Below are 18,487 nucleotides of genomic sequence, written 5' to 3' on the forward strand. Positions count from 1 at the left end.
GTCTAAGACTGGGTACTACTCAATCTTCACAGATTGGTTTTCATTCAAGGTCAAACTGTATAATATCCTGACCATACAGAAGTTGCAGCAGTGGAAACTAGACGTGGACAAGTCTCTTTATATTTACTAAGACTACTTCTATAATACAGGGAAAACTGATGAGACTAAATACGGCAATGCAAATGTGAAACATATAGAAGTGACAGCAGACATCACTACATCACTGCAATATCACTGTCTGCACGAATGGTAATTCGCGAGTTGTCAGTTTATTTATTGTAGAAACAGATAAGACGCAAACGGAACGAAATGTTATTTTTGTTCGCAAATATTAAGCAGATAAAATTAAACCGCAGTGTTACGACATTTTAAACCTGACAGTCATGAAGTATGTTTGCATTTAGTGATTTTATTCCGCATACTAATTTATGACGTCGTTTGAAAATATTTAGAGAAGGTAATCACGGGAAATGATGCGTAAAAATCGTTTTGGAAAATTCCTTGTACCTGCACATCATAAAGAATTTCATGACTTATTTCTTTCCTAATTTACTTACATTTTAATCTGTAACATGGACGCTGAACAAATTATGACTAAAATTGGTAGTGTGTGATTCTTTAACTATAGATTTAAGATGGTAAAAGTACCTAATTCTAAAATACATAAACAAAGTTGTGAACATCAGTTTTTATCTATATCTTTTAAATTGGTCATATCAAAACTCTTGAAACTTTTCTATGGTTATGTTCGGTGCACCTGAGGCCCAACTACCTCTGATGTCACTGTGACGTGTTAATTTTTGGACAGCCTGTATAGAAAGCTGTTTTAATAAACTATTTACATACTCTAACTTACACACTTTTGGGATATAACGTCATGGAAACTGCACGTCAGATAAAAATAAAGACAAACAACTCAGTACAAAATCAAATAATATTTTTTAATTTACGCAATTCAAAGTCTCACACTAACACTTGCAAATATAATGATAATAATTATACAAAATGTACTTATCACCTTTTAATATCACATACACATGGCAGGTATTCCTAATCATAATACTCGTTAGTCTACTCTAAATTATACTAAACTCTTCCTAAAGAAGCAATCAAGCTTCATTTCTCACTCTTCTTTTCTTCAAGAAAAGCAGCTGAATGGCATCAGCAGACAGTCCTTTGGTCTCCGGAAGACAGAACTGGCTGTAGGCGGCCCCGCAGAAGCAAACCACTGAGAAACCACAGAAGATGGCGCCCAGACCCAGGCTGTCTACTAAAGGGTTGAAGACGATGAGCGTGACGAAGTTCATGATCCACATGCAAGCCATGGACATGCTGTTGCAGAGGCCTCGGACCTAGAAGAGAATCAATATTAGAATTTAAAGGAATTTATCTACGGGCAGTGGAACTATTCACCGAAGCTAAATACACAGCTTAGTGGACTACAGTATTTTTCCAAAATCGAATAGCTACTACATATAAAAATGCCTCGATGTTTAGCTCAATGAATGTGCTAAGTCTGTACATTTGAAAGACAGCTCTAAAAATAAGGTTGTGCTCAGAGGCTGTAGTGCCTAACTCCTAAAGATATAATAGTGGAAAAAGAATCAGTAAGTCTACCATTGTTTGTGATTAATGCATTTTACGATTACCAATGTAGAGAATGCAAGCTTGAATGCATCAGATCATTCGATATAAAGTCGCTTCCATGCTTAAGAGGTCAAGTTACGCCGCGTGTTTTGGATTAAGAAATTGGTAACACCTCACACGGAAGAAAGAAACAAATCGAATAGTTTTTAGTGTGACAATATCACCCTTAACGCAAGAAGCACAGTGTACAAATGCCTTCACCCATTTAATTCGTGAAAATATACGATACGATAGTGCTTACCCAGCCAGGACGAGGCCTGCTCCGGTCAAACCGGCATACCAGGAGGCACGATTTTATGGAAAGACACGCTCTGGGATGGGAGAGGACGGCCGACTAGCCGCTGCGTCTTTAAACCGCAACCGGTGTTCGTATCCGGTTGTTCTTGGTTCATGTACTGCTGCTAGACTAGCCTCGTTGTTTTCTTGATATCTGCGGTAGGTACTACGTTTTTGTCGTCTCTGTATCTTCCAGATTAAATATTTCTTCTACTTCTTTTCTTAATGTCGTTGGAAGGACTAAACGCGTGGTGCAATGAGATGGGCGGTCTAGCCTTTGGTGAGGGAGGTGGCTTGTTTATTCTTGGTTCTCGTACTACTGTTGGACTAGCTTCATTGTTCTCCTAATTGTATCGACTTATTTAATTCGTGAAAATATAGACCACAAAGCTTACTTCTGGCAAGAACAGCTCAGCGGTCAGCACGAAAGGCACCACTGCTGCACCCAAGTTGTAGACGAAGCAGTAGCTGTATATCAGCATCGCAGTGACCCAGTGCGGCGCCCAGTGGTACTGCAGCTGGGTGCCGAGCAGCAGCCCGAACATTCCAGAAGCTATGGACGTCGTGGTCATCAGGAACTGTTGGCAAAATACAGATATATTCAGAGTTGAATTGAGAAATATTTTTTTCTTAACCCAGGAAAATGGCCTGACCATACCTACCGCCCCCGGTAGGTTATGTGGGGCTCAAACCCACTAAAAACCTAGGGTGTTCCCTCTGCCACATAGTGGTCGTCGATTTGGATAGAAAAAATGATTCTTTCTACCCGACCTCTACTGCATCTAATGCTATTGACTATCCTCCTTACTAATAAATCTTACACGCTCGTTGATCAGTGTTTTAGAGTGACGTTTAGTATGGAAATGTCATTTTAAAACAGTGATCAACAACTGTGTAACTTTTTATTAGTAAAGGGGGTATTATGCATCTATTTTTACACTTTACCGTTTCCATGTTGTGTGTCAAACAAATATTTTTCTATTCTATTGTTATTCGCACTGTCCCTGACCCTAGATCTAATTATCTTTACCTCAAAACGTGTCTTACCTTTCTCCCAAGCCTGTCCATCATCAGCGCGCAAATGACGCTAGCCACCAGGAAGTCCAGGGCCAGGAATATGGAGCACTGGTTGGAGTTCATCGAGGGTACTGCCTCCTTGAAGAGCGGCTCTGCGTAGACCTGCAGCACCACGCAGCCCATGAGGATCGTGATGGCCATCACTGTTAGCGCTGTGGCTAACGCTCGCTTCGACGATTCTGATTTCACTGTTGGAAATGTTAATTTTCAATCAATCAATCTTCTATCAAGAATCCTTCTAAAGCAGAAGGTATAAATTCCGCGGCGGTATAAAATACAGTTGTGAAACTAAGTCTAGTTCAATTTTATAATCATAACTAGCTGACCCGGCGAACTTCGTACCGCCTTATCGTAGAGATTTTCTTTATATTTTTTTACAAGCTTTTTATTACTTTCACATGTCGGTGTCTGTCGTCAAATCTTGCAACTTAAAATTGACCCACTTCCCGGTTTTCTATTGAGCTGGAATTTTGCATGCATGTGTAAGTCGGATGATAATGCAATATTATGATGACACGGAGCTGATCTGATGATGGAGCTGGAAGGTAGTCATAGGAACTCCGCAATAAAACGACACAGGCCTATCGAGTTTGGGCTCGTTTAATTTGTATTGACGAGAACTATAATCCTGTATGGTAACCATTAGGGTCTGATGATGGAGCCGGAAGGTGTCCATAGGAAATTCGCACTGAAACAACACAACCTCGTCGAGTTTGGGCTCGTTTAATTTTTATTGACGAGTACTTTAATCATAGATGGTAACCATCAGGGTCTGATGATGGAGCCGGAAGGTGTCCATAGGAAATTCGCACTGAAACAACACAACCCCGTCGAGTTTGGGCTCGTTTAATTTATATTGACGAGTACTTCAATCCTACATGGTAACCAGGGTCTGATGATGGAGCCGGAAGGTAGTTCAAGGTAGTCATAGGAAATTTGCAATAAAACGACACAATGTCATCGAGTTTGGGCTCATTTGATTCGTATTGACGAGTAGGTACTTTCATCCTACATGGTAACCAGGGTCTGATGATGGAGCCGGAAGGTGGCCTTATGAAATCCGTACTAAATCGACACAACCCCGTCGAGTTTGGGCTCGTTTTATTCGTATTGACGAGTATTTCAATCCTACATGGTAACCAGGGTCTGATGATGGAGCCGCACGGTGGTCATAGGAACTTTGCAATAAAACGACACAATACCATCGAGTTTGGGCTCGTTTGATTCGTATTAATGAGGACTTCAATTTTATATGATAAACAGGATCTGATGATAGAGCCGGCAGGTGGCTATAGGAATTCCACACTAAAACGACACCACCTTATCGAGTTTTCGCTCATTTGATTCGTATTGATGAGCACTTCAATCACATAATATGATAACTAGGGTCTGATAATGAAGCTGGAAGGTGGTCACATGAACTTTGCAATAAAACGACACAATACCATCGAGTTTGGGCTCGTTTAATTTGTATTGACGACAACTTCAATCCTATATGATACTAGGGTCTAATTATGGAGTTGGAATGTGGCCATAGGAACTCCGCAATAAAGCGACACAACCCCGTAGACTTTGGGCTCATACGTCGCAAGTCGTAACTCTATCAAATGGGAATAATGTTCGTTACATTTAGTATGAATGTAAGTAGTTTCATTTTGATTAATGAATAACCCATTGCAAAGGTGCACGAGCTGAGAGCTGAATATGAATATTATGAGGGTGTATAAAAAATAATATGTCATAATCACTAACGCTGCGCCTTAACCAAAATGTTTCAATAAATTTCAACTTTTCAAACCCGCATAATAAATACTAAAAAGTCGAAAATAAAATTAAATAAAAAAATATTTTTCAAAAACAAGCTTTTAATGCTCTAAAAAGAATAAAATAAAACAAACCCATCAACTTATTACTTTACTCAATTTATATGATTAAAAGCTTGTCGCGAGATTTACTTGTATAAAAAATACATTAAATACGTAACTTGATCTTGCTAAAACTTTGATCTTAGAAAAAAATCAAATAGTTAAATACATACATCTAGTAAATCTCGCGACAAGCTTTTAATCATATAAATTGAGTAAAGTAATAAGTTGATGGGTTTGTTTTATTTTATTCTTTTTAGAGCATTAAAAGCTTGTTTTTGAAAAATATTTTTTTATTATATATATAGATTATTTTGAATTCTCACTATAACCACAGAATACAGTAGTAGCAATAGTATAACGGGATTTCTCCGACTGACTGTACCACAGACGAAAATATAAATGCAAATGCGGGTGGGTGAAGAAAATTCATCGCGCCAGAGCAGACGCCGAATCTCTTCAGTCTGCCCGCGACCGTGACTCGCGCAACCGAGTCGAAACGTCGGGAGGGTAAATACCTTTTTACAAGCTTTATATTGACTTCACTTGTTAGTATGTGTGGGACAAATCTTGCAACTGAATTTAAGACCAGTTCTCCTCAACCGATTGAGCTGAAATTTGGTATACTTATGTAAGTACGATGACAATGCAATATTATGGTACCATTGAGTTGGTCTGATGATGGAGTCAGGAGGAAGGAGGAGGAACTCCTAAACGAAACGGCGGAAACTTATCGAGTTTGGGTTCGTTGGATTCGACTTCCCGAGCACTTTTATGCTAAATGATGATCAGGCCCAGATATTGAGATAGTTACAACTAAAAAGTGTAAAATAAAATTATAATAAAAAAAACTTTTTTAAAAACAAGCTTTATCCTGAAATGCAGTTGTACTAAAACGAAAAAAATAATTGTGTGCTAGGTTCAAAGAATTTCGAAAGCTTGTAGCGCAAACAGAAAAAAAGAGGAATAAATTTCATGCGCGATACAAGCTTTCGAAATTCTTTGAACCTAGCACACAATTATTTTTTTCGTTTTAGTACAACTGCATTTCAGGATAAAGCTTGTTTTTAAAAAAGTTTTTTTTATTATAATTTTTACAAGCTTTATATTGACTTCACTTGTTAGTATGTGTGGGACAAATCTTGCAACTGAATTTAAGACCACTTCTCCTCAACCGATTGAGCTGAAATTTGGTATACTTATGTAAGTACGATGACAATGCAATGTTATGGTACCATTGAGCTGGTCTGATGATGGAGTTAGGAGGTGGCCATAGGAACTCCTAAACGAAACGGCGGAATCGCATCGAGTTTGGGTTCGTTGGATTTGTCTTTTCGAGCAGTTTAGTGCTAGATGATCTCCGGGGTCCTTATGATGGATTAGGGAGGTGGCCATAGGAACTCCTAAACGAAACGGCAGAAACTCATTGAGTTTGGGTTCGTTGGATTTTTCTTTTCGAGCAGTTTAGTGCTAGATGATGTCCAGGGTCCTGATGATGGAGTCAGGAGGTGGCCATAGGAACTCCTAAACGAAACGGCAGAATCGCATCGAGTTTGGGTTCGTTGGATTTGTCTTTTTGAGCAGTTTAGTGCTAGATGATCTCCAGGGTCCTTATGATGGATTAGGGAGGGGGCCATAGGAACTCCTAATCGAAACGGCAGAAACTCATCTAGTTTGGGTTCGTTGGATTTGTCTTTTCGAGCAGTTTAGTGCTAGATGATGTCCAGGGTCCTGATGATGGAGTCAGGAGGTGGCCATAGGAACTCCTAATCGAAACGGCAGAAACTCATCGAGTTTGGGTTCGTTGGATTTGTCTTTTCAAGCAGTTTAGTGCTAGATTATTTTTTTTTGAAGGGACGCGCGCTGGTAGCTTGGAGCCGACGTTCGCGATCGGGCCGTATCGAGCGCATAACGCGCCCGATCAGTGGCGAACCCAACTAGAGAGTTGCCCACCGCGGTGTAGGACCAAAGTCCAGCCTGCGGTGGGCTCACTTTAGTGGGCCCGATCGAGGGGGACTACGGACGCGGCCTGAGGGCGCCACGGTAGGCTCGGACCTCGGCTCAGGCCGTGTCCGGGGGACGGATTGGGGAGAACCGGCACGGTACATGTCTGTACCGTCCACAATGAAATGCAGGGCCTCGTACTCGCCGGCGAGTACGGTGTAACGAGCTACTGTGTTGTGGAGTAGTTGGCGTGCTTAAGGCAGTGATGTCTGTGTTCAGAAATTCGGTAATAGGATCGTCCGGGTCGTCTAGGACATGCCTAGGTCGTCGGTATTGGGCAGCGACATCTTTCTGGGGTGTTGTATACGTGGCGGCGCTAACGAGAACCCTATTGTTCTTGAAGTTGATCGCTTTATCAAAGTAGCGGCGAGAGGATTCTTTCATAAAGTGATCAATCGATGGAATCTCGAAATCTCTATGGAGATTCGTGTTACGCACGAACCACGGGGCATCCGCGGCTCGACGTAAGAATTTGTTTTGGAGGGTCTGGAATTTCTTAAGGACTGTGCAGGAAGTGTGAGCAAACACAGGACTGGCGTAAGTCAACACTGGACGGATGCAGGTTTTATAAATTGTCAACTTATTTCTAAGTGACAATTTACTTTTCCTTCCAACTAGGTGGTAGAGTCGGTGGGTGTACTGGTTCGCACGGCTCAAGACGCGTCTGAGGTGCGGAGCGAACGATAATCTCTGGTCGAGGGTGACACCTAAGTACTTGGTCTCACTCTTCCAAGGAATAGTTTGGTCAAATAAGGTGAGATGGGTGGGGACATTAGGGCGAGTGCGAACCGGAGGACGATTCGACTTCTGGAGCACTTTGGTGCTAAATAATGACCCAGAGATTGAGATACAACTAAAAAGTGTAAAATAAAATTATAATAAAAAAAAACTTTTTTAAAAACAAGCTTTATCCTGAAATGCAGTTGTACTAAAACGAAAAAAATAATTGTATGCTTGGTTCAAAGAATTTCAAAAGCTTGTAGCGCAAACAGAAAAAAAGAGGAATAAATTCCATGCGCGATACAAGCTTTTGAAATTCTTTGAACCAAGCATACAATTATTTTTTTCGTTTTAGTACAACTGCATTTCAGGATAAAGCTTGTTTTTAAAAAAGTTTTTTTTTATTATAATTTTATTATTACAAGCTTTATATTGACTTCACTTGTTAGTATGTGTGGGACAAATCTTGCAACTGAATTTAAGACCACTTCTCCTCAACCGATTGAGCTGAAATTTGGTATACTTATGTAAGTACGATGACAATGCAATGTTATGGTACCATTGAGCTGGTCTGATGATGGAGTCAGGAGGTGGCCATAGGAACTCCTAAACGAAACGGCGGAATCGCATCGAGTTTGGGTTCGTTGGATTTGTCTTTTCGAGCAGTTTAGTGCTAGATGATGTTCAGGGTCATGATGATGGATTAGGAAGGTGGCCATAAGAACTCCTAAACGAAACGGCAGAAACTCATCGAGTTTGGGTTCGTTGGATTTTTCTTTTCGAGCAGTTTAGTGCTAGATGATGTCCAGGGTCCTGATGATGGATTAGGGAGGTGGCCATAGGAACTCCTAAACGAAACGGCAGAAACTCATCGAGTTTGGGTTCGTTGGATTTGTCTTTTCGAGCAGTTTAGTGCTAGATGATGTCCAGGGTCCTGATGATGGATTAGGGAGGTGGCCATAGGAACTCCTAAACGAAACGGCAGAAACTCATCGAGTTTGGGTTCGTTGGATTTGTCTTTTCGAGCAGTTTAGTGCTAGATGATGTCCAGGGTCCTGATGATGGATTAGGGAGGTGGCCATAAGAACTCCTAAACGAAACGGCAGAAACTCATCGAGTTTGGATTCGTTGGATTATTCTTTTCGAGCAGTTTAGTGCTAGATGATGTCCAGGGTCCTGATGATGGATTAGGGAGGTGGCCATAGGAACTCCTAAACGAAACGGCGGAATCGCATCGAGTTTGGGTTCTTTGGATTTGTCATTTCGAGCAGTTTAGTGCTAGATGATCTCCAGGGTCCTTATGATGGATTAGGGAGGTGGCCATAGGAACTCCTAAACGAAACGGCAGAAACTCATCGAGTTTGGGTTCGTTGGATTTGTCTTTTTGAGCAGTTTAGTGCTAGATGATGTCCAGGGTCCTGATGATGGATTTGGGAGGTGGCCATAGGAAATCCTAAACGAAAAGGCAGAAACTTATCGAGTTTGGGTTCCTTGGATTTGTCTATTCAAGCAGTTTAGTGCTAGATGATTTTCTTTTGAAGGGACGCGCGCTGGTAGCTTGAAGAGCTTTTCCAGCTTCACCGGGCAGATTAGCGAGTACAGAAGGTACTCTAGCCGTTTGGCGATCGTCGGTGCGCGTCGGTCACAGACCGACGTTCGCGATCGGGCTGTATTGAGCGCATAAGGCGCCCGATCAGTGGCGAACCTAACTAAAGGGTTGTCCACCGCGGTGTTGGACCTTGTGGTTGGACCAAAGTCCAGCCTACGATGGGCTCACTCTAGTGGGCCCGATCGAGGGGGACTACGGACGCGGCCTGAGGGCGCCACGGTAGGCTTGGACCTCGGCTCAGGCCGTGTCCGGGGGACGGATTGGGGAGAACCGGCCCGGTATACAGTGCGAAATGAAATGCAGAGCCTCGCGGGCGAGTACGGTGTAACGAGCTACTGTATTGTGGAGTAGTTGGCGTGCTTAAGGCAGTGATGCCTGTGTTCAGAAATTCGGTAATAGGATCGTCCGGGTCGTCTAGGACATGCCTAGGTCGTCGGTATTGGGCAGCGACATCTTTCTGGGGTGTTTACTCGGCGGCGCTAACGATAAGAGGGTTCTTGTGGTTGATCACTTTATCAAAGTAGCGGCGAGAGGCTTCTTTCATAAAGTGATCAATCGATGGGATCTCGAAATCTCTATGGAGATTCGTGTTACGCACGAACCACGGGGCATGCGCGGCTCGGCGTAAGAATTTGTTTTGGAGGGTCTGGAATTTCTTAAGGACTGTGCAGGAAGTGTGAGCAAACACCGGACTGGCGTAAGTCAACATTGGACGGATGCAGGTTTTGTACATTGTCAACTTATTTCTAAGTGACAATTTACTTTTCCTTCCAACAAGGTGGTAGAGTCGGTGGGTGTAATAGTGCTTCGCACAGCTCAAGACGCGTCTGAGGTTTGGAGCGAACGATAATCTCTGGTCGAGGGTAAGTGCTTGGACTCTTCCAAGGAATAGTTTGGTCAAATAAAGTGAGATGGGTGGGGACATTAGGACGAGTGCGAACCGGAGGACGTTTCGCAGACAAAGCCCTAGAAAAGTACACTGCTGCACTTTTTTCGGGATGTACCTCGATACGCCACTTCCTGAACCATTCGCCTAATTGTGTGACTGCGCGTTGGAGCGCCAAGATGACGTAATTCCGATTACGTCCGGACTTGTAGAGTGCGGTGTCGTCCGCAAAGAGGGCTAAATCCGTATTCGGATATTTGGGGATATCATTGACGTACAATGAAAAAAGAATGGGTGCTAGATGATGTCCAGGGTCCTAATGATGGAGTCAGGAGGTGGTCATAGGAACTCCTAGACGAAACGGCGGAATCTTATCGAGTTTGGGTTCGTTGGATTCGACTTCTCGAGCACTTTGGTGCTAAATAATGACCCAGAGATTGAGATACAACTAAAAAGTGTAAAATAAAATTATAATAAAAAAAAACTTTTTTAAAAACAAGCTTTATCCTGAAATGCAGACGTACTAAAACGAAAAAAATAATTGTATGCTTGGTTCAAAAAATTTCGAAAGCTTGTAGCGCAAACAGAAAAAAAGAGGTATAAATTCCATGCGCGATACAAGCTTTCGAAATTTTTTGAACCAAGCATACAATTATTTTTTTCGTTTTAGTACGTCTGCATTTCAGGATAAAGCTTGTTTTTAAAAAAGTTTTTTTACCTTTTTAAAAGTGTTTGTGCTGTGCCAAATCCCATAATAGTGAGAGTACAAATGCAACATGAAAATTTAGTATATTATCATTATTTAGTCGTTCGAGTAAGCTTCACAAAATATCACCAGTCGTCAGTCTGTCGCGCAAATGGCCTGTAATAGTCAACCATGGGTATGTTTTTCGTGTTACGTAATTTACATCACTGTTACATTGTTTAGCTTATAGAGAGTTAATTATTGTCAAACAATTTACCCACCCATTTACGTCATCTCTAATGCATAACTTCTAAGTGCAAATAACAGCCTTTATTAATGCACTTTAATGCTCTTGATGAACATTACACAAACCATTACAATCACTTCTGCACTTAGGTCTTAGGTATATAAAATACTAGCTTTCCACCCGCCACCCGCGGCTTCGCGCGCGTGGACCCCTGAACCCTATTTAAAATTTAGCCTATGTTACTCGTGTATAATGTAGCTTTCGAATGGTGAAAGAATTTTTAAAAACGGTCCAGTAGTTTTTACAGCCTATTCATTACAACCAAACAAATACAGTTTTCCTTTTTATAATATTAGTAAAGACTACATTTTTGTGTCTATAGAGATCGAACGCCATTGATGTAATAAAGGAGTGTCTCTATATCTGAATCTGTATATTTGCAACATAAATCAACTCACTGAGAAATTTCCATGCTGATTCTGCTCTCTCATTCCCAGTAGGCTTGGCAATAAATTCCTTGGTTACTTTTGGATCTGAAAGTATAATAATATTTATCGATACGTAATAGCTTATTACATCCTAGCAACTTGTTTATATTAAAATATCTTAACACTAGCTTTCCGCCCACGGCTTCGCGCGCGTGGACCCTGAACCCTATGTTTTTCCAAAATAAAATTTTGCCTAAGTATGTTACTCGTGGATAATGTAGCTTTCGAATGATGAAAGAATTTTTAAAAACGGTCCAGTAGTTTTTGAGCCTATTCATTACAACCAAACAAACAAACAAAGTTTTCCTCTTTATAATATTAGTGTAGATATAAACGTATTAAAGTCAATAACAATAGGGTTACAACAGTTACATATAAAAGGTAATACAAAGCAATGTTATCATACTCTTGACTTTTGCTGTTTTGATTCTTTAAATTGTTTGCAGAGTTTTAATGCTTTAAAGATTAAATATACGGTTGTGACAATTCGTTGTGACGGTGTGTGTGTGTGTGGGCAGGGCATATAGTACGCAGAACTGACGGCCGATGGGGCAGCAAGGTTCTGGAATGGAGGCCGCGTACCGGAAAACGCAGCGCTAGGCCGTCCACCTACAAGGTGGACCGACGACATCGTAAAGGTAGCAGGGAAGCGCTGGATGCAGGCCGCTACTAATCGATCAACGTGGAAAGCATTAGGGGAGGCCTATGTTCAGCAGTGGACGTCCTATGGCTGAAATGATGATGATGATTATGACAATTCAAGAAAATAATTATACTGTTTCTTTTGTGAAAACAAATACGGCGCAACGCAGCTTATCGCAACGCAGTTTAGTGCGACGTAGCGTAGCGCAGGGTAGGACCCGCAAAATGAAGGATCCGTTCCACACAAGTTGAGAAAATAGTCGAAAGAATAGAACTCAATAGGAGGAGGAACTCGGCAGCGGACGAACATAATATGAATCTCTCTCCATCAGCCTATGTGTTTTCTCGAAGTGAAGGTAGAACAAACATGCCTTCTTTGGGCCCCGTAACAATGTTGAAACCCATGAATCGCAACCAAAATAATTTTCAACCGACTTCAAAAAAAGGAGGAGGTTCTCAATTCGACCCGTATGTTTTTTTTTCTATGTTTGTTACGCGATAACTCCGCCAATTATGAACCGATTTGAACAAATCTTTTTTCGGCGTATAGGTAATACCTCAAGGGTGGTCCCATTTAAATTTAATAATTTGAAGTCGGTTTTTTTTTTAAAGTTATAATTATATCAATCCAAAATCCGACCCAAGCCGCTGGCAGAAGCTAGTTTCAAGTTAAATACCATTATCAGCCTGCAGTATAGTCTCGATCCGCGGATCCAGTTGTAGTTTGATCTTCATGATCTCCGCTTCGACTTCTTTGGAGGACACTTCAACTCGCCTGTAGAAAGCTATTGATTTCGATGCTTCCTGAAAACAAGCATCAATAAATTGAGATGAAATCGACAGCACTATAGATATAATTATGCAAAATCGCACAGGCATATTGTGATGCCACAGTTTCAGTTTGAAAATGTAGGTCTAAAGTCTCATTTATACTGAAAGAACGAAGTCAGATTGGTTTTCTATAGTGGTAGTGGCTAAAACACAACATCTTTTCTGATAGGACAGTGTTCTTTACATAGTAATATGGTAAAGTAAACAAAAATGTTAAGATTAGGTATTAGTAATTTGTTATTACACAAATTACTAATACTCCCGTTAGCCCCTCGTACTAAGCTAAATAATATGCTTGTAAGACGAGTGAGCTCACCACAATAGTCGAGCGGCGGCGGGGACGAAACCCGCGTTCCCCGGAACACGAGTCGGCCAGTCCGACCCCTTCACCGTTCGGCTATCGTGGCTTCTACAACTTACAGACAGACAGGGTCTTTTATTTACTATATGGTACTACTAATTATTATACTATGATGGTACAGTGAATAAAACTGTAATATTTTTTTATAAAAAAAACAATCCTCACCTCCTCCCTGCCTCGTTGCACCAAGAACACGGGCGATTCCTTCAGCACCGAAAGCAGGACAATATACAGTACTGACAGAGACAGGTGGACGTACACCACTTGGTGGTAGGACAGGTGTCCCCCCAGGGTGTAGGAGAACAGCAGGCCTAGGAAGAAACCCGAGACTGTGGTGGAAGTTAGGGCGCCGCGGATGGAGTCCTGGAAATAGAGGATTGAGAAGAAAATACAGATTTAGTAACAGATTCGAGAAATTAAGCATGTTTGAGGAGTTCGAAAAGGCTTTTAAAAGTGCTTTTATGATACATGTCTCAAAATTATTTTAACCCTATCAATGCGTCTAGAAAATAAAATGTCAGTGAGTGAGAAACAGCTCAAGAAACTTTTTAAATTATTAGCTGTTTAATGCCCGTTTTCACCATCAATCCCTAATTTTTAAGTGACCCATATGAAAACAAAATTGAAGGCACACGACCACCCTCAATCATCCCGTGGATGTCGTAAGAAGTGACTAAAAAATAAAATACGAGGCAGAGTCAGGCCTCTCTGACCTGTCTGGTCAGCATGGGCAATTCCGAATCCTCCCTTTGCCTCGGGTAAATTGGAGAGGATGGTGTGGTGTTCCTGCAGTGATGATGATTCAAATATTATTTTCCTGCTGTCTAGGGTAATTTCTCAGACTTAAAAAAGGACTGACCTGGCATATCTCTGAAATATACACCGAAGAAACTGCTTGGCCCGCGGCGCCAACACCTGCAAACCCTACTGCCACCAGCACCAGTGGAATGTAGTCGGTGAACGACAGCACCGCCCACGTAAACTGGAAACAAAGACAATCATCATCATCAGCAACTCACGCTAAGCTGTGTTAGTCCGACCGAATTATCAGCGCGAGGATGCGTGTCGTGATATACTTTATCGACGTCAAAATGTATAGAAAAAATCGATAAAAAGGCGTGATATCGATACCGTGGTGCGCATCCTAAGTCTAAAAGACTGATAAAAAGTCTGAAATCAATTGCTTTCAGTCCAACCTTTACGAAACTATTCATTTTCATACTCAACCTTCACACTGTTTAAAAATAAATAAATATCAACTTTTGTAATTAACCATTCAAGTAAATGTTTACTACGATTAAGGAGATTTTCTAAAGATCTACGCCAGTTTATTTAACACTAGCTGTGCCCGCGACTTCGTACGCGTGAAAACCCGTTTTTGCAACATTTTTCATTGTTTGCTCTGCGTCTATTACTCTTAGCGTGATAGTATATAGCCGATAGTCTAGGTACCTCGATAAATGGGCTTTCTAACACCGAAAGATTTTTTTTAAATCGGACCAGTATTTCCTGAGATTAGCGCGTTCAAGTAAACAAACAAACAAACTCTTCAGCTTTATAATATTAGTATAGATTATACGAGTAACTCTTGAGTTCGTACAAGTATTAGGTAAGAAGAAACGTCGCTCATAAAAGTTCCCTTTTATGATTGATTATTCCCTTATATGATTTCCATTTAACACTTTCTGGACAGTGAACTTCTATAGCAGTCATAACAATTAAACTTCTATTGTTCTGGGTTACCTACTGTCCGGGAAACATTAAATCGAGTTTTAAGCATAATTCTTAATTATGATTTTTTTTTATTAAAAAGGCTATTTTGTACTTACAACAAACGGCAAGCCAAATAACATAGCCGCGTATTTGCGGCCAAGAGTGTCCAAGGCGTACCCACAAAACGGCGTCACTGCCAACGCGCCAACGTTGGTCAAACTGCCCAACAAAGACAGTTCCAACGTGGTCATAGGCCTGGATAGGACCGTCTCGTTGGACGCGAAGTTGGCCACTGTGTATGACGGCCACGCGTAGATGAAGCCGGTCAAACTGGTGAGGTAGGCGACTGAAAAATATTATTTCTTGTTAATTTGTGTCATTTACACATCGCGGACAACTACCACAAGGCGGACAGATGACTTCATAAATGTAGCAAGAAGGCGCTGGATGCAGGCCTTACGCCCATGTGACGACAGCAGAACGGCCATTGGCACATCTATACTAATATTATAAATGCGAAAGTAACTTTGTCTGTCTGTCTGTCTGTCTTGCTTTCACGCCTAAGCCACTAAACCGATTTCGATGAAATTTGGCATAGAGATAGTTTGAGTCCCGGAAAAGGACATAGGATAGTTTTTATCCCGAGTTTTGAAACAGGGACGCGCGCGATAAAGTTTTTCTGTGACAGACAAAATTCCACGGGCGAAGCCGCGGGCGGAAAGCTATTTTGATAAGTTGTATTAGGTTTGGGCGTCTAGTGCTAGAAGCTTGGCTCTACATGAGATCTGTTAACTTTTCTTAACTATTGACACTGTAAAAACTATGACATTTTACATGAAAATGTTTTATAATGGATCAATTTAACTTTTAAACTATACCAAATAGCATCGTAGAGCTCTAGTTCTTTGTAACTCTGTGTGCCCTAATTAAGAATCAAACCCAAAACTTAGTACAAAACAGCGTTCTACCCACTAAACTACAGGTGTATAACTATAGTGTAAGTAGCATAATTAAGTGCATCAATTAACGGATTAAAGGGCGTCTATAAACATCAATGACAACTAATGCAAACAAAGTTAGCATTATTTACTGTATAATGATGTCACATACACTTATTGTATTTGCTATTCGTTAGATAAGATTACCACAGATGAGCCAGTTTATCGTAAACATACAATAATAAATAAAAATATGCTACAGGCAACACGGGACTAACAGGGCGATGGAGCGGGCTATACTCGGAGTTTCCCTGCGTGATCGAATCAGAAATGAGATCCGCATGAGAACCAAAGTGACCGACAGCTCGCAGAATTGCTAAAATCAAGTGGCAGTGGGCGGGGCACATTAGCACATAGCTCGTAGAGACGATGGCCGTTGGGGCAGAAAAGTTCTCGAGTGGCGACCACTGTTTGTAGGAATATTACGCTATGCAAAAGTTTTAAAAAGTGTAAACTTTGCAATAATAATAATAAAATAATAAGTATTATGCTTTTTAAAAGCTCATAGCTACGATGTGTGCTTTTACCACAAAGTAACTAACCACTTACCTACCTTTTTCGGATCAAACAATACTTTGCAAATTAATTAAACGTTTTCAGTCATCAATATTTTTACCATCTGCACAAATATGTACCTACGTGATTTATTTTTTATGTTTCAAAATCATCAAATTAATTTATTTCTAACTCTAAATTAATCCAAAATAGACACTAATAAAATATTTGTGTATGTTGGACTTCCCATTAACTTAGAAACTAATATTATTAAAAAAAGCAAGAAACAAAAATACTAACTGCATATCGTGGAACAGCATTGCACAAAAAACGCGGATTTTTTCACTTTCTCCATTTTTATTCCAAATTCTCCACCAACCGATAAGAAGTTAAATTAACGAATGTGTTAACAACACACTGAGTTCTGTCTGTCACTAAACTTTATTACCGCACTGTTAATAATAATCTGCTATTAAAGAGATTATTTTAACTGAAGATAGAACGGTAGGTGTTATTAATATACACTTTTAGAGATAACACTAGTTTCTGTCCGTGGCTTCGCCCGTACATCGGTTAGATGCGGGACTACTCGTATTCCCACCTCTCGTTACCACCGCTGCAACTCCTGTGTAGCCAGGATCTGCAGCTTGACCGCCAATAAAAACCCAACCCGTGAAGGTCTAGTTTGTCCCGGGGGAAAGTTAAACTGTCATTGGACCCGCAACGAAATTAATCAGAAGAACATAGGAGGAGTTCGAAGTTAAGGTTCGACTTCCACCAAAATTCCACCAAATGTAATGTGTCCAAGGAACGTCACTGAAAGGTTAATGTCTGTGAAATTAGCTTATTTTTCTGTAATATACACAGAAACTAAGCTGGAACCAGTACATTATAACTCAATGGCTGGAACCTAATTTAAAGAAAATTAATAGATTCACGGTCCCAGCCTCAAACTTAACTGCTTGTGTAGAGTTAGTTGTAAACAGTAGGTAAATTATGCTAAAATGAAAATATCGCCACCTTTCATAATATTAAATAAATAAATGAATAGTCTTCATTTTCTCATTACAATGATACAAGTTATTCAATATAAATATTACAATTCATAAAACGAAGTTGTTTTTGTGAGACTGATGCCTGTAATAGGTATTAGAATACCTGTAGTACAGGTCATCAGGCTCCCCCCAGATATTGAAAACTAAATCATCATCATCTCAACCACAGGACATCCACTGGTTAACATAGGCCTCCCCCAATGATTTCCACATCGCCCGGTTGGTAGCGGCCTGCATCCAGCGGCTTCCTGCTACCTTCATGGGGTCTTCGGTCCACCTTGTGGGTGGACATCCCACGCTGCGTTTTCCGGTAACGTGAAAGACCCGTGGTTAACTGGCAGAGAATGCCATCCGGCATTAAGTCCGCCACAGTGCATTGTATGTATGTGCTAAAAGTTTAAATAAATAAATAAAAATTTCCTTTCTATGGCTACAATCGTGCGCCTGGGCATAACAAGGAATAGATACTTTGGCCGTAAACTTTCCTTACAATATAATGTCGGAAAATGATATCTCAAGCAAACATTGCTCAGAAAATAAATATTTTACCATACAAAACCACAGTCTTTATTACATAACTTTAATTCTTCAAATCCATCTAACCCGGCAGAGAAAAAAACTAAATAATCATCGTACATAGTACTGTAACTAAACTAAAAATACATGATAGAGTGACAGTGCACATCAAGCTTAACACAGTGGCTTCTAATGTAGGTAGTTGTTATACGTTCCATTTTCCAACATAAGTGTATAGTTTTATGTGCTATTGTATATCAAACCTCCACGGTGTTTCTTCCAACGTGGCAGCAAATAGATAACAAGTAAATAAAAGATTAACCGTATATAAATTTAAACTCAATGTGCAAATACACGCCAGACGCACGTTAA

General features: G+C 40.6%; 1 protein-coding gene across 1 annotated transcript; it reads right to left on the minus strand.

Moving 5' to 3' along the window:
• Window positions 1-916: 916 nt before the first annotated feature.
• On the minus strand, window positions 917-17,004 carry LOC135082658 (facilitated trehalose transporter Tret1-like). The gene is made up of 9 exons (XM_063977449.1): window positions 16,845-17,004; window positions 15,168-15,397; window positions 14,198-14,320; window positions 13,504-13,701; window positions 12,824-12,950; window positions 11,475-11,549; window positions 2,971-3,188; window positions 2,319-2,501; window positions 917-1,352 (listed from the first exon to the last, which is right to left on the minus strand). Exons 1-9 carry the CDS (start codon window positions 16,897-16,899, stop codon window positions 1,110-1,112), a joined length of 1,452 nt encoding a protein of 483 aa, XP_063833519.1. The 5' UTR covers window positions 16,900-17,004; the 3' UTR covers window positions 917-1,109.
• Between the last annotated feature and the right edge of the window lie 1,483 nt (window positions 17,005-18,487).

Source organism: Ostrinia nubilalis, chromosome 22 (assembly GCF_963855985.1).
Source record: "Ostrinia nubilalis chromosome 22, ilOstNubi1.1, whole genome shotgun sequence".
Classification (NCBI taxonomy): Eukaryota; Metazoa; Arthropoda; class Insecta; order Lepidoptera; family Crambidae; genus Ostrinia; species Ostrinia nubilalis.

Bases quoted from the DNA above. Each gene is read 5' to 3' on its own strand.
- LOC135082658 (XM_063977449.1), bottom strand. From the start codon at position 16,899: ATGGAGAAAGTGAAAAAATCCGCGTTTTTTGTGCAATGCTGTTCCACG. The intron at 15,398-16,844 runs GTTAGTATTTTT...AATATTTTTCAG, and splicing joins ATGCTGTTCCACGATATGCA to TCGCCTACCTCACCAGTTTG. The intron at 14,321-15,167 runs GTAAGTACAAAA...CTTTGTTTCCAG, and splicing joins TATTTGGCTTGCCGTTTGTT to TTTACGTGGGCGGTGCTGTC.